The sequence below is a fragment of the Moschus berezovskii genome, chromosome 2 (assembly GCF_049115385.1).
Source record: "Moschus berezovskii isolate FMDL1 chromosome 2, NW_MosBer_1.0, whole genome shotgun sequence".
Taxonomy (NCBI): domain Eukaryota; kingdom Metazoa; phylum Chordata; class Mammalia; order Artiodactyla; family Moschidae; genus Moschus; species Moschus berezovskii.
Window position 1 is genome coordinate 112,100,430 of NC_142461.1, and position 16,224 is coordinate 112,116,653.

Here is a 16,224-nt window from a genome sequence, read left to right on the forward strand (position 1 = left end):
GAGAAAGTCAGCAAGCAGGAATCATCCAGTACCTAAAGAGAATAGAGGGGAAACCTGGGTTACAATGGGTTACTCTTTCAGGGTAAGCTGCTTTGGACAGGCCCATGTGGCAGGAATCTCTCTATCCTTGGCTGTTTCCAGTTACTTGATGTCAAAGCATGATATGGCCTCCATCAACAAGGAATGAATGAATGAATATGCAAAAATAGCACAAAAATGTCCAAGAGTTGAGTTGCAAATACCAGCTTCTGAAATGAGGTCACCTGATCATAATATGAGCCATTAAATGAGGCTTTGATGGACACAGAGGCACTATCTTTCACTTGATCCTATTTGCCCAGTGATAACACATAAGAATGAGCACTCTGGGGTCAAATCTTGGTTTTACCACTTGCTAACTAGATGGCTATGGGCAAACTACCTACCCTATCTTTGTCTTGGTTCTTCTTTTTTATTTACTTATTTACGTTTTGCTGCAAGGCATGTGGAACCTTACTTCCTCAGTCAGGGATCAAACCTGTGTCCTTTGCATTGGAAGCACCAAGTCTTAACCAGGGAAGTCCCTGCCTTAGTTCTTTATCCATAAAATTCAAACTGTTAATAATAAAGAAGTGGGTAAAGTTACACCTGTGAACACTTAGGACTGTATCAGGCACATAGAAAACACTCAAAAATTTTAGCAATAACTATTCCAGGTCATTCTCCCAACTTCTTCACTCCTGGTTTCCTTCCTTCCTTGCTGGCCTCTCCTTGTTCCCTCATGCTTACTCCCATCCACCTTTCTGATTAGTTTTCATCTCTATTTGCATTGCTTTGGTAGTCTCATCCTATCTCGTAACTTTAAATACCATCTGTATTCCAACAACTTACTTGCATGTCACTGAGTCATTCCTCTGCCTCTGAACTATTCGGTCATGCTTGCATTACGAAGCCATCAAAAGAATGGGGTCCAGGGACTTCCCTGGTAGTCCAGTGGCTGAGACTCTGTGCTCTCAATGCAGGGTGCCTGGGTTCAATCCCTGGTTAGGGAATTGGATCCCATATGCCACAACGAAGACCCGGCATAGCCAAATAAATCATTTTTTTCAATTAAAAAAAAAAGGGTCTAAAGTGAGGAAGACTGCACCCAGGGACGAGCAGCCATGGGCAGTTTGCAGCAGTCTGGCCCTCTTCAGCTGGGCCCATTTTTCCTTCATTCATCACGAACAAGACCCATGAATGTCCTGACTTGACATGTGATGTTCTTTCCTCCACAGTCCACGCCGCCTCCCCGACTTGGGAAACCACTCCCCTCTTCAGAGGGCCTTTTGTCTGATCAAGGCTGTTTTCACTGTGCCGTGGTCTCAGACAGATTTCTTTTGTGTTCTGTTTAAACACAGAGTGACAGTCCACTAACATAAAGTCTGAAACTTTGGCTTATCTTTTTGTAAAAGCTACTGTATCAAATCTGTCCTTAAAATAGCAGAATGACCCATTCTGTATGTACAGGGGATTCTCACAGAGTAGCCAAGTGTCTGGGGTGGAAGTTAAAAAGGCTGATGCAGAATCCGCTACAATCAAATGTGTTGGGAGTCATCAGTAGTTGGGGGGCAGTGAGGCGGAGGAAGGGGGAGAGTCAAATGGAAAGAAATAGCGTTGCTAAGCCACTTGTTTTGATAGAGACAGCAATTTTCTTTTTTTCTCCATCAGAACCTTGATGGGGCCTCCAGGAGCCTGGCGGAATCAATGGCTGGCAATACCAGGGACATAGTGATGAGCGGAGGCTGCCCTTCTTAGTTTTAGTACCCATGGTGGCACCTATCCATCGTTCATTCAAGTTAGATTTATTTCGTTAGCCCAATTCTCAGTCCTAGGAATAAGACAATGAATAAGAGAGATAAAAATGTCTGTGGTCCTGGAATTTATATCTTAGAAAAGAGAAACAAAGTAAATAAACAACAACAACAAAAAACCAATGTCCATTATGTCAGAGGGTGATAAGTGCAATGAAGAAAGAGCAAAGAATCTGAGAAATCAACATGAAGAAAGCGACCTATAAGCAATGACCTGCTTATACGAAGAGGCCGGTCATGCACAGTCTGCGGGAAGAGTGTTCAAGAAGAGAGGAAGCACGTATGAAGGCCTTAAGGTGCTCACTACATTGGGAATAAAGCAAGAACACCACTGTACCCAGACAGTGTATTAAAAAGCACAGACATTACTTTGCCGACAGAGGTCCATCTAGTCAAAGCTATGGCTTTTCCAGTTGTCATGTGCATATGTGAGATATGGACTATAAAGAAGGTTGTGCGCCAAAGAACTGATGCTTCCCAACTGTGGTGCTGGAGAAGACTCTTGAGAGTCCCTCGGACTGCAAGGAGATCCAACCAGGCAGTCCTAAAGGAAATAAACCCTGAATACTCATTTGAAGGACTGATGCTGAAGCTGAAGCTCTAATACTTTGCCACTGGGTGCAAAGAGCCGATTCATTAGAAAAGACCCTGATCCTGGGAAAGATTGAAGGCAGGAGAAGGGGACAACAGAGGACGAGATGGTTGGATGGCACCACCGACTCAATGTACACGAGTTTGAGCAACCTCCGGGAGATGGTGAAGCACAGGGAAGCCTGGCGTGCTGCAGTCCCTGAGGTCACCAAGAGCTGGACTCGGCTGAGCAACTGAACAACCACCGTCGCACTGTGAGTGGGAGGAGAGGAGGAGACAGCTCAGGGGATGTCCGAGCTAACAGAGTTTACCTGGACTCTGACTCTGTACGAGCTGGGGAGCAGCGGTGGCCAGGGAGATGCGGAGAGGCACCATCCAGATTCCCCTCCAAGGAAGGGCCAGCTGCAGGGAAGGACTCTCTACCTACACTCAACTCCTCCAACGTCCACCTCAGCTGTATCGATAGAAAGGTACCTTGCTAAGGAAGGCCACATGCAGCAACTGAGGAAAGCCAATTCAGCCTGACATTGAACATTCTCCTTGCCAGCTGCAGCTCCAGATCTCCCCACTGGGTCAATCGAGGCTTTACCCACTTCAGTTTCTTTCTCTGCCTATTCCCGCTTCCTCCCCTTCCTTTCACAGACACTGATCTTCATTAATATCTTGCACTCCAAAGTCCATCTCAGCATCTGTTTCTGAAAAATCCAATTCATGTGTGACAGAAGCCATTGGCGCTTTTGACTTGAGGAGTGACAAGATCTGACTGGTTTTTAAAGGGGGCTGAGAGCTGACAGGAGGGGGACCGAAGAGCACCAGGTGATCAGTAGGGAAGACATTGCAACAATCCAGGTAATAGGTAACCATGACCTGCATCGACACAGCAGTGGTAAAGATGAAAACTGGTTGAATTCTACATATATTCTGATGATGGAAATGATGGGATTTTCTGATGGATTGGATGTAAGGTATAAAAAGAAAGAGTCCAAAGTTTGGAGTCTAAGCAAAGATCGAGTAGTCACTTTCTAAGATGGGGAAGTCAATGGATAAAGCAGGTTTGGGGCATTAGTGAAGATCAGGAGTTCAGTTTTTGGATGTAAGTCTGAAATGACTCTTGTACAACCAGGTTATCAAATAAGCAGTTGGACATACAGGACTAGAGTTTAGGGTAGGGCCTGGATTATAGTCATAAATTTAGTTAGCTAAACAAGATGAGAGCTGAGAATGGGTCTTTGGATTTAACAAAATGGAAGTGACCTTGGCCAAAGAAACACCTTGGTCAAGGGTGGTGGGGGAGAAAACACCTCAATGGCATGGATATGAGAAAAACCGAGCAAAACGACAGTGGATAAAGATAAATCTGCCAAGGAGTTTTGCCAAGGAACAGAGAAAATAGGTGATGGCAAGAAGGGAATGTGGGGAAAATGAAGATTTCTTGAGAGGAGACAAAGGGTGAGAGGGGAGACAGTATGATCCAGAACACGAATGAGCTGGCTGGACTGCAGAGCACGGAAAGTTCGTCCCGACGAACAGGAGGAAAGACAAAATATACAGGCTGAGGTGCAAATGATGATGACTGAGTTATGAGAATGTGCGTCCTTCTGTTGATTGCTTCTATTTTCATGTCTATAAGAAGCAATGTTGTTTGAGCAGGTGGTGTTGGAGGTCAGAGAGAAGAGGACCAGACTGCTGAGGGTGGAGGCAAGGAAGTGGTTCTAATGATGGGCCATAAAATATAAGCTAAGGAAGTAAATAACTAAGGGATTTGAGGGACAGTGAAGAGGTGGCAGGATCAATGGACTATAAGTCCCAGTGGGATCAACAAAGAGTTGGGCAATAAGATTTTCTAATAACTCCCAATGCCAAACATGGGATAGATGCCAGTGAGCTCTGCCAGGGTATGCTCTTGAGATGAATTCCCGACTTGGGTCAGCTCAAAGAACTTCAGATTCTTAACAGTGGGAGGAAGGACATCAAGGGTGTCCAAGGAAAGAGCAGAGAAAGCAAAGAATCCAATTAAGACACAAACAGTGGCTGCAGGGAGGGACTGTCAAACTGGCCAGGAAAGGAGACTGCCAGGAATGGGGGCAGTACTTCATATCACCCTTGGATGTAAATGAGTCGTTTTCCTTGTTACTGTAGCTACCTTGTAACATCCCCATCCAAAAGAAAGAATAGATATAACTGGAGTACTCTTCACTGCTAGTGGAAGGAATCTGCCATGGCAAGTTAGTTTCAGTTTACAAAACTAAAAATGAGACAGGTTACCCAGGTCAGTTGCTTCCAAATCATCTGACTCTCAGAATTACTTAAAATACAGATTCCGTACTCCTGATATAGTAGGTGTGAGTTTTTGCCTAAGAATTGATATTTAAAGCTCCCCAGGTAATTTTTATAATATGCCAAGCTTAAGAATCTAGCTCATTTCCATCTAGGGGCCCTAGAGATTATCATATTCTATAAATTGTGATGAAATAATGCTTTTGAGAACACAGATGAAATCTCAAAGTTGTCCCTAGATAGGATCAAGAAAACATGTAGCCCCATTTGCCCTGGCAGCTATAATATAACAATATGGAAAGCCAGCCTGAAAACAAAGCTGAAACCTAGAGGGAGTAGAGTCAAGAAGAACACAAAGAAAGAGAACTGGAGCCCTGAATGCACCTTACCTGAACCCCACTCTGCCTCAGAAGTTTTTGCTTACATGAGTCAATGAATACCCTTAATTGTTTAAGCCAATTGGAGGTGGGTTTTCTGTTTCTTAACAACAAAAAGTATCCTCCACAGCCTTTCCACATCAAAATCAAACCAGTGTGGAAGTACACACTAGCATTTTCTCCTTCCCTTTAGTGACAGTAAAAGGTAGGTAAGATTGACATATTTCAGATATTTCCATCCCTAAATTCAATTTTACTTAAGGATTTCCTTATCAAAATAAATGAGTTTTGATTTTTTTTACATTTTACAAAGAAAACCTCCTTGTTAATGAAAATAAACACCAAAGAACTGGGCTCAAAATAACAAGCAAGTCTCTGACACCATAAGACAGGATGTTTTTATATGAGAATCCAAGTAAGTCTAGCAGAATAGAAGTGTAACCGTGGTCTTCTTTCTCTTTGGGGGGTTTCCTCAGTACCCACTGGGCACTCAAAAGTCGATATGCTATTAATGTGAATCAGTGAGTAAAGGCTTATTTTAAAAGTTGCTGATCTTCATGAGGCTGATGATATATAAACTTAAAGGAGACCTCTAGTATTGATTCCAAACTTGGAATCTCAAGACCTGGACAATAAACAAGCCATTGTATCTATAATAACAGTGACTTAACTTTTCAACACACAGAGTGGTAATTACATTTCCTTCTTTCATTCATTTCTCAATGTTTCCAATAATGCTGGGGGTCAGGCATGACCTGAGGGCTAATGACCAAAAGCATAGAGATTTTAACATGAAACTTCACATTGTCTAATCTGTTATACTCTTGGAGAGACTTTTAAATTTCCTGAAAACTGATGTTTCCAGTTTCTTGGTACAGAAACAAGACTTAAAGACCAGCAAAATAACCACTGGCATAAAGGGCAAATGTTTAGCATTTCTGAATTAACCCAGTGAAGTGTGAAAGATACCTGTTCCACTGTCTATAGAAGAAGTTCCCTACAGTATATGCTAAGGATTCTTAGATGAGCACCAAAGTGCATTCTGTCTCCATTGAAGCATCTTCATATGTCTCCAAACCCTTCTTCCCTCCTTTTTCTCTAGCTCTTTCTCACAGCCAAGGTCTAGTGCCTGGAAAAGGGACAACATTTTAGGAATAAAAACAAATGAAGTACGTTGGAAAAGGGACAAAGGCCTAGGACTTGCTGAAAAATGAAATCCTACAAACGACTCAAGAGCTTCCGTACTTTGATCTCTCAGATCATTTTCCAGAACATTCCAGTCCATCACAAAGTAAAGCTCCAAATAAGAATCCCTTAGGCTACAAAAAAAACCTTCCAGTTGCAACATGATCACACGAACACAACATCATATCTGTGTCTTGCTTTAATATTTGCAAGACGTTTCCCTCTTCAATTATTGAGTTATCCTAGGACCACCTACTCTTGATAAATTTCAAGTCTGTCTTCATACATAAAATGGAAAACTGGTTTTATCTGATAAGGTGTTTCAGATATCTGTTGTTTCTGCAACTCCACATCTGTTCACCATTCTCCTGGGAGTCTTACCTCATTTTCCCTCTGGGGTCTAGACTTAGTCTGTGACTTCAGAGATCAAGCATGTGACTCAAGTCTAAGCCAGAGGCACATTTCATGTCCCTGGATATAGTGACTGGTTCTCCGATGAGCTTATGACCTAAAAGGAGTCCCTGAAATGCAATTGAGACTTTTGCAGAGTATAATTAAAACAAAACTTACTCTTTTCCATTGGACATAACATTAAAAGATGTGACATCAGAGAAGAACACACTAGAGAACACAATCATCTCAGAACCAGGAGATGGAGAAACCAATCAACATGAAGTAGGCTGAGCGCCCATCTCTACTAGGTTGAACCAAATTGCCAAATTTGACTGCTTCTGACCTAGGAAAACAATAGTCCCATATGGTTCAACCTAATAGCTCTATCTTTTCAACTATATATTTCAATACTCCTTCCTTTTGGCTTCAAGCAGTTTAACTGAGTTTTCTGTCATTTACAAACATGAGAATTCAGACTAATGTGTACAGCTGCTGTAGCCAATAAAGCACTGTGTCAAAGGTGCACAAGAAAATCATTTAAAGATCCCTTGTACTGAAAAGGGGGGTGGGGGGAAGATACGAAGATACAAGATCTTCTCCACAAGTTTAGAAAAAGTTAAATTCTTGAAAAGGGCAGGCATGATGGATAGAAATACATGAGACCTCACAGTCTAAAAAGCTATTCACACTCTTCTCAGTTAACTGGCATCACTACCCTATGAGGTAAACATGTGCCCGTTTTATAGATAAAACCAACCCAGAGCAGTTGAGGATGTTGTAATAAATTTCCCAGATAGAAAATGGCAGAGGCAACTTTCAAACCCAGATCCTCTAAACCCCAATTCACACTTTTCCTACTTTGTCTCACAATGCTAAGACGGTCAAGAAATCAAATAGGAAACATTTGTACAGGCCCTTTATAAACCATGGGAAGCATCAAAGACGGAGAAGGCAATGGCACCCCACTCCAGTATTCTTGCCTGGAAAATCCCATGGACAGAGGAGCCTGGTGGGCTGCAGTCCACGGGGTCACGAGAGTCGGATATGACTGAGCAACTTCACTTTCACTTTTCACTTTCATGCCTTGGAGAAGGAAATGGCAACCCATTCCAGTGTTCTTGCCTGGAGAATCCCAGGGACGGGGGAGCCTGGTGGGCTGCCATCTATGGGGTTGCACAGAGTCGAACACGACTGAAGTAACCTAGCAGCAGCAGTAGCAGCAGCATCAAAGAAATACCTCTGACATTTCAAAACATCTACCAATCCGATCATTCTAAAAGCAGCCCAAAACACGGAGGCTGGAATGGGTCAAGTCTAATATAGGTGAAATCCTAGCCAGAGCTATTAGGAACTAGAAAATTACTATCTCCGGATCTTACACATAGAGTTGCAGCCCATTAACCGTGCAGTCTCGACTCCTCTTCTCAGTTCTCATCATCCTTAACCTTTCTCTTATGCTGATGCTACTGTCTTACCAGCACACTGTAGATGCTTATCAATAATGTTTGTGGATTGCCACAGTGCAATGATTTTTTTAATTCCTCAAGATCACAAAATTAATAGACTATAACTATTAATATTTGAGTTATATCAGCTCTTCAGAAATGTGCTCTGATGGTCCACAATTTTTAAAAAATGGATCCAGAGGCACAGACTTTCGGAGTTCTGGATCAAGCTAAAAACACATGGTTATATTAATCTATCATAAGATTCAGCTTAGGCCTGAGGCAGGTGACCCACCCAACTAAAGATTCGCCAATATCATCTTTTCATCATACTTTGCTTCAACTGATAAGTCAGGATCAACACAAAAGGAATCTAGAGATCTAGACGTGGGGACAGTTAGAGGACACACATCTATAAAAGGTCCTGTAGAAGAATGAGGAGGCTCAGGCTCAGACCCCGGCTCTATCAATGCCCTTCATGTAGGGCACTTCATCCCCACCCTTTCACTCCTTTCAGTCTCCCTCCAGGGTTTAGTTACTTAGCTATAAAATAATGCCAAGCAGTCCAAGTGATATATCTAAGGTTATAAAAGTTTATATTAAAATAGGGCAGGGACAGCAAGTTTAAGCAGAAGCCCCAAAGACTGGCAAGGAAGAACTTCAGTTAGAGAAAGAAAAGCCAATTGCTGTGAAATAAAAGCAGCAGCAGATAATAGAGACATGATAGAACCAAAATGTTGCCTGTTTGCTATTGGCCACACAACCTTTTTAAGCATATAAACTGTACCCAAAGACGTAATTGTCATAAAACCTGATCCTATTAAGGGCACAATCAAACTTCTATTGGATGAAAGAATATCATTGCCTGAGAAACCATAACATTTTCTAAAAAACTTCAAATCACATCCTGGAATCTGGGAATTCTTCAGAGACATGTTAGGTGGAAAATACGTAAAGATACTCTCATGTGCATTTTGAAATTAGAAATATGATCAGTAAGCAAGAAAAGGTATTGTGAATCAAAGTAATAAAAAGAGCTATTAGTTTATAATCATTGTCTGCAGTTCCTTACACCATACTAAGGCACACTTACCACTTTATGTTCATAAAATGTCACAGAATAGATTCTCCCATTATCATACCAGTTTTACAGATAAGCAAACTGAGCCATGCAAAGTTAAAGGACTTCCCCAAGGTCACACAGCTAGAATGAGGTCAAGCCATTGCTTCAGGCCCTCCCGCATTTTTTAAAAAGAATTATGGAAAATAGAGGGCAGTGCAAATAATTTCTAGTCACAGATAGGCAATATTTTTTAAAAGACTAAATGCAAAACACTTTCCAGTTTCTAATGATACGAAGTTTGCAGGATGATCTTACCTAAAATGTTTTATGCCAAAATAAGGGCATTTACAATGTCATCATACTTATTTATCTAAGTCAAAAATCAATACAACAGGAATCTAGAAATCTTCTTAAACCCCCAGGCTGACAATATTCAGGGGACATGTATGTAAAAATGATCAATTGGGAAGACTAAGAGTAAGGCTAGACACCTGAAAAGAGTTTCTGTAAACATTCAGTTATGAGCAGCAAGCAAATTCTACAGTATGTGGCAAAGACTTGGAAAAAGTCCCTTGGCTTCTTCAGTAACTTCACACGTGGACAGTAACTAAGGGGGTATGACATTTCTAGTACAAAAGAGCCATATACTAGAGCAGTTTAGTTAAAGCCTCTGGAATCAGAATCTCTGGGAATTGTCTCACAGTGATTTTCTAGCCACATGACCTTAAGGAAGTTAACTGGTCTATGCCTTCATTTCCCAACAGTAAGAGTGCTTACTTAAAAGGGGGCGTGATAAAGACTAAATTTCAACAAGTGTAAAATACTTAGAACAGGGCCTGCCACATAAAAGTATATAATATATACAATATCATATGATATATACTATACATATTATTATTATGCTATTATTATTATAGAATTAAAGATGGATGGGTCTAAACTACCAAGAAGATTAAGTACAGGTTATTTGGTGACTAAGACATTAACACAGGGATGAGAACATCTGTTTGGGTTGTATGTGGACAACCCAGATGTATCCCAGTTTAATCCGGACAAGATTTCCTTTCGCCAGGCACTGACAGGAGCATATAGTAAAACTTCTGGCTATATTTAGGACAAACCCTCCACAATAACAATAAATTCTTTTTCTCTGTTACCAACCCTGAGAAAAGGTTTTCAAAGTTATAATTATTAACGTTCTCTTCCTGCCTCCCCTCCTTTTTCAAAGATTTTTACAGGACCAGTGAGGTTTGTTGGCGTTTCCAAACTTCTTCCCAGGAAGTCTGCAATGTGTACTGCTAGGAGTTGCTGTATAATTACTTAGTTGATTCCCTCTAAGGAGCTTACTCTAAGAATTGAGGAAAGAAAGCAGATTAACCATTTGAATACATGCCACTGGCCCATCCCCTTTCTCTGCCATAAATGGGGGCTTCTGCAGTCCCTAATATGTGATCCAGGAAAATCAATTTATTGCTTTGGCTAATCCTACAACAATAGGGGTTTCATTTTCATTGTAGGGCAATTAAGTTGTCCGAGAAGGAAGGAGCGGGAGGAAGGGGTGGGGGGGAGAGGGTGGTCTCCCGTCCCCACAGACAGATTAGTCCCCCTGGAGGCAGCAGCGTTCGCTCTGTCTGTCTGGTGGTCGGTCACACGCAGCTCTTCGCTGCTACCTAGCAACGCAAAGCCAGGGAGAGAACTCGCTTGTTCCCCTGCCTCCTCGCCTCTCCCATTCATCCCTAGCTTCCTCTCTCTCTCTCCTTCTCCCCGACCCCAGCCCCCGATCTCTCTCTTTCCCCTCCTTCTCTCCCTTCTCTCTGCTTTTCTTCTCTCCTCCTCCCCTCTTACTCTTTTTATTCTCTCCCTTACTCCCTCCTCCTCTTTCCCTCGCCTCCGTTCCTGTAAAAAACTAAAACTCTCCCGACAACTTGAGAGAAGTTCACAGCGCTTCATCGCAGAAACTTTCTCCATTCGAGCCCTCAAAACTCTGGCCGCGCAGACGAGCCCCATTCATCCACACAAAAGCCTCCACTTCCCGGCTGGAAAGGGAAACCCTTCAAGAAAATGCTGCAGCGTATCAGCCGCTCTCTCGGCCAATCCCACCTCCCGGCCTTATCTTGGCTAGTGAATGATCTTTATCGAGATGCGGTCTCTTGGGGGTCACGGCGAGACCAAGTTTCGCTGCTGCAGAAAGGCGGGGTGCTCGAGCCCGCAGCCTGGGCGCGCGAAGGGATTCCCGGGCGGGGCGCTGCAGGTGGAAAACTGCGCACGGAGCAGCCGGAGGACCGCTCGGCCCCGGAGAGAAGAAACCAGCGCGAGGAGCAGGCTGCGGACTCACGGGGAGAGCAGCAAAGTACTTTCCAGGAGGGTTGGGACAAACCTCCGTGGGAACAAAGGCGGGATCCTTGTGGGCTCTGCTGTCACCGAAACCGCAGGGGCTGCTTTCTCAAGTTTGGGACAGCTCACTGCCGGGGCGGGCGAAGGACGGGCGCTCCTGCTGGCCCCACGCAGGGCAACCTGAGAGCCCCGCAGGGAGCTGTCCGGCCGCCTCCCGCTCCTGGCCTCTGCCGGCCGCAGCCCACTCCGCTCGCCTGCGGACCCGACCCTGCCGCAGCCAGGGAAGTCCGGCACTCGGCGCGGAGCTCCGGCCGGTGGGCGCTTACCTTCGCCACTGGCCGGCGCCAGGCAGGCGGCGAAAGCCAGCAGCAGCGTGCACGCTGCCGCCGCCGCCCAGCGCTCCATCCCAGCGACTGTCCGGGTCCCCGGCCTCGCCGTTCCTTCCCCGGGAGGTGGGCGCGCGTCGCACTCGGCACTGCAGCGCCTCCACTGGGGAGCGCTCTTTCAGGGCCGCACCTCTGCGGGCTCCTAGTGGCAGAAAACCGGGACCCGCGCCCGAGGAATCGCGTTTTCTACCCGCGTCAGTCCCCACCCTCCAGACCGTGCATAAAGCCCTTTAGACCCGCCCGCCCCGGAACTAGCCTGCGGGAATCCCGCGGAGCAGGCCCCCTGCCGCCCGGCCCGCCCCCTGCACTTTGCAGCTGCGAGAGGAGTCGGGACCCGAACACACGCGTGCACTCTCACGCATGCACTTCTACAGACACAGCCGCGCGCGCACACGCACCCGCTCACACGTTCACGCACACTTCCCAGGTACACACGCTCATTCATACGTGCACACACGCTCATCACCGTCACACACTCACACTGACACGATCACACGAGGGCAGGATTGGCCTCCGCACGGAAGTTGGCTGGGCGGTCCACACGGATGTCGGCCACCTATACAGTTTTTGAAAAGAGAAAATAAGAGGAGGGAAGGGGGAAAAGGAATGGGGAGCTTGCTCGATCGAGATTTGTGACTATTTTATTCTCTAGTCTACAATCCTCAAGCTCCCTCAGACACCCGGGTTTCCCCTGTAGAGTTGGGCGCTGAGATGGCGTGCCCTATGTTTCTACGAGTTACGGGGGGAGTTAGATCAATGTTGGGGCGATGGGGGCGCGTCGGATCCTTGTTCAGATTTTCTTAAGCACCACGTCGACAGGTGTCACGGCCGGATCGTGCTGCTTACAAATCTGATCATTTTGAAGCAGAACTGAAAGAATGAACGTCTTCTCGACGGTGCAGGTGCCCCTTTATGTAAGGGAGAAACTAAAGGGGTTCAGAGAATCCCGCCGCTCCTTTCTTAGGGGCAGCGTTAGCCAGGCTGGAGGAGGGAGCCCCAAAGAGCACTGTGACAGAAACTTGAGCATCGTCCTCAGCCGATACGTGGCTCCAGTGCCCACAGAAAGAAGGAGGGTCCGTGCAACCTCTTTCCTGGCCACGTGGAGCCCTGTGTGAGAAGGAACCGTTTCTAGGCCAGGGGTCACCCCGGAATTTGCTCACCCCGGAGCCAGGCCCAGGTCCTGGAGCCCTTTCTCTCGGAGGAGCCGTGGCCGTCAAGACGACAGCCCAGCACCCACGTAGTCCCCGGCCGAGACACTGCCACCCCTTCTCCCCGAGCCTGGCTCTTGCGAGACTCTGTGGAACTCTGCTGATCCCAAACAGTCCAGGCTTTAGTGGTTGGTGAAGCTTTGAGGGGAGGGGGAAGGGGAAATAGATATTATTTTTGAAAGAGAAGACGAGAGAAATAGACCCAGATAGAGAAAACTTTGACTTAAACAAGAGTAAGGTGCGAGCAGGAGCGGGAGAGATTTAGCCGCTTGCTTCTCAGGAACTGGAAATCCAGAGTTCTCGGCTCCGACCGAAGTCCCTGGGGCGCTCTTGCCTCCCTGCGCAGCGTCTGGCGCTGGGCGGCGCCGCGGAGGAGGCAGGATCGGGGACCCGAAGGGCATGGGGGGCTGGGAAGTCAGGGGGACGAGCGAGTGGGAGGAGGGAGGCGGCGAGGGGGCGAGAAGCTGCACTTTAGTCTGGGTGGGTGATTTATGCCGGTTCCGGGCGGCCGGGGCGATGGTACGAGACCGCGCCGGGGTCAGAGCACTCCGACGCCCGCCGGGGCCGCCCTGCAGTCAGTGAGCGTCCCCGCACCGCAATTACACAGAGCCGCTGCGGGCGCGGAGAGGCGCGCCGCGGGCGCTGCGCGGGTGGGGCACCGGGGCCCGAGGGGCTGCGTCCCGCCCGGGGCGCGCGCGGGGTGCTGGCGGTGCGGGAGCGGGAGCGCAGGCGCGGTCGCGGGCGAGGGGCGCCCGTGGGGGCGGTGTTTGCGTCCTTTCTCTGTAGCAGCGCGGGCTCCAAACATTCCTTTCTGCACTGAAGGGTTTCCCTCATTGTTGTTGTCTTTGTGCTGCGGTGTTGCCAACTTACTGGAATTCCTGACGTGGTTGCGCAGCAGGGCTCAGGCTGACCGTACGAACCAGCTGCGTTTGTGTGTGGGGCCGACCCCGCCGTTAATCCCAGAAAAACGCCAGAGCGGGGGGAAGAATGGAGGGAGGGCTGCAGGGAGGGGAGCAGATGAAGGGGTGGGGATAAAGGATGAGGGACCAATAATGAAACACTGCCTATCATTCCCAACACTATGTAAACTCGCGCATCCACGCTCTTTTCCGCTAGAAAACCCCAATTTTTCAGTGCACTACCAAACTCATGCCACTTAAAACCAGACATCTTTTTACAGCCTGCACCGTGCGCCAGTTTTTATCTCGGTATCTATCCCTGAGAATGCCTGTTGCTAGATTTGGGGGATTAAAACTAAGGACTAGCATCCGGGAAAGCGCAGGCTAGCTCAGTTTTGATTTACGGCAGCACTGTTTCTAGGTAATGCAAGTTTCTATATAATGCAGAATGTCTTTATGGTCCACATTTCTCTCTGCATCTGTACCTAAAGGACTTTACAGTGCCGTTAGCCAAAAGAGAGGAAAGTGCTGAAAAGTGAGATTTATTCTACTAAATTTGTGTTCATTGATTTCCTAAATATATTTTTTACTTTATTTTATTATGCATCTCAAAGCCAAACTACTGGAAATATTTTCAAAATATTTGTTACTGTTCTGACTTAACTTCTGCTTCCTGTAGTGGACATGAAGTGGAAAAACTCCTTGAGTACAGTCCAACTCCAGATTGCTAATAATCTAACCCAGATTTGCCTCTTGGTGCCACAGAGATAATTGTTCACTGGACAGTTCCAATCCAATGTCCATAAGAGTTCAAACTTAGCATGATGGAGCCTGAACTATAAACCTTTAGTGTTTCTTATCTCAGTAAGGGGCACCACCATCCACCCCACAGGCCAAGGCTAAAATTGTCTCTTTTTTTTTAATATTTATTTTTATTTTGCTGTGATGGGTCTTACTTGCACCACGTGGGATCTTTTTAGTTGTAGCTTATGAGATCTAGTTCCCCTACCAGGGATCAAACCTGGGCCCTCTACATTGGGAGCTTGGAGTGCTAGCCACTGGACCACCAGGGAAGTCCGTGAAATTGTTCTTTTTGACCTCTTTCTCTTCCGTACTCCATATACAAGTTCCTCAATCCAATCACTTCTTATCAAATCAAACTCACCCATTTTTCTCAATCTCGTTGCCAGTAGCACAACTCTCACCTGAATTATGGCTAGATCCTTATAATGGGGTCCTTGCTGTCGGTCTGCCCTGTCACATCTATTTTCCATTCCACAAGCAGATGATCAAAGTGATACTTCCACCAGACTAGTGCTTTCAGACAAAGGTAATTAACTATTAGAGAGTTATGAAATCAATGTAGTAGGTCAGACAAGAATTATTTTCAAATAAAACAGAGCAGAATAAAAACTAAAATAACTTTCATATGGAGAGGATGTGTTGTTTCACAAAACTCTTGTGAAACAGACATTCCACTATGTAAAATATATTTCTTATTATGCATCTCAGTCAAAAAAGTTTTTAGTATCTCTCCATAAACTACTTATTAGAGTAATAGTAACAAGTTTAGAACCTGGCAGGTGTTTTAATGTGTGTGTGTTGTGTGTTAGTCTCTCAGTCATGCGCAACTCTTTGTGACCCCTTGGACTGTAGCCCACCAGGCGCCTCTGTTCATGGGGTTCTCCAGGCACTAGAGTGGATTTCCATTCCTTTCTCCAGGGGATCTTCCTGACCCAGGAATCAAACCCTGGTCACTTACATTGTAGGCAGATTCTTTACCATCTGTGCCACCATTACTTAGGTATGTTAAGGTCAACAGATCAGGAGACAGCTGTTGAAAAGACAGTTTATTATACTCACAGATCCCAGAAGAGGGAATACAAGTCAGGACATTGGAACCCATACAGGCAACCACCAAAGTCATCACTCAGAGAGCAAAAGGAGGGAACTGTGGGCAAGCACCTTTACTGTTTCCACAGGAAGGAACAGGGAATAGACAGGCCAGGTAAGCAGGTTTAGGATAGGATAGTTAGTATTTGAACATAATGTCCTTGTATTTGAACATTACACCCTGCCCCCACCACCACCACCAACTCTGGAGGAGGTAGGAGATCAAGGCAAGGTGACTCACGTATATTATCTGGACAAGGTGTATCCAGCAAATGCAGGCAAGGGCAGATGCATCAAGATTACAGAAGCTAGACCTAGGGTAAACAAAGCAGATACCACAG

The 16,224-nt window shown here is 45.9% G+C and overlaps 1 protein-coding gene across 1 annotated transcript in view; it reads right to left on the reverse strand.

Moving 5' to 3' along the window:
- The window catches only part of LRP2 (LDL receptor related protein 2), a 184,030-nt gene extending 171,956 nt beyond the window's left edge, over positions 1–12,074 (reverse strand). Inside the window, exon 1 of the mRNA XM_088829892.1 lies at positions 11,824–12,074. Within this exon, the coding sequence (XP_088686018.1) occupies positions 11,824–11,902 (79 nt within the window). The 5' untranslated portion in view covers positions 11,903–12,074. The remainder of the gene's footprint in view (positions 1–11,823) is intronic.
- Between the last annotated feature and the right edge of the window lie 4,150 nt (positions 12,075–16,224).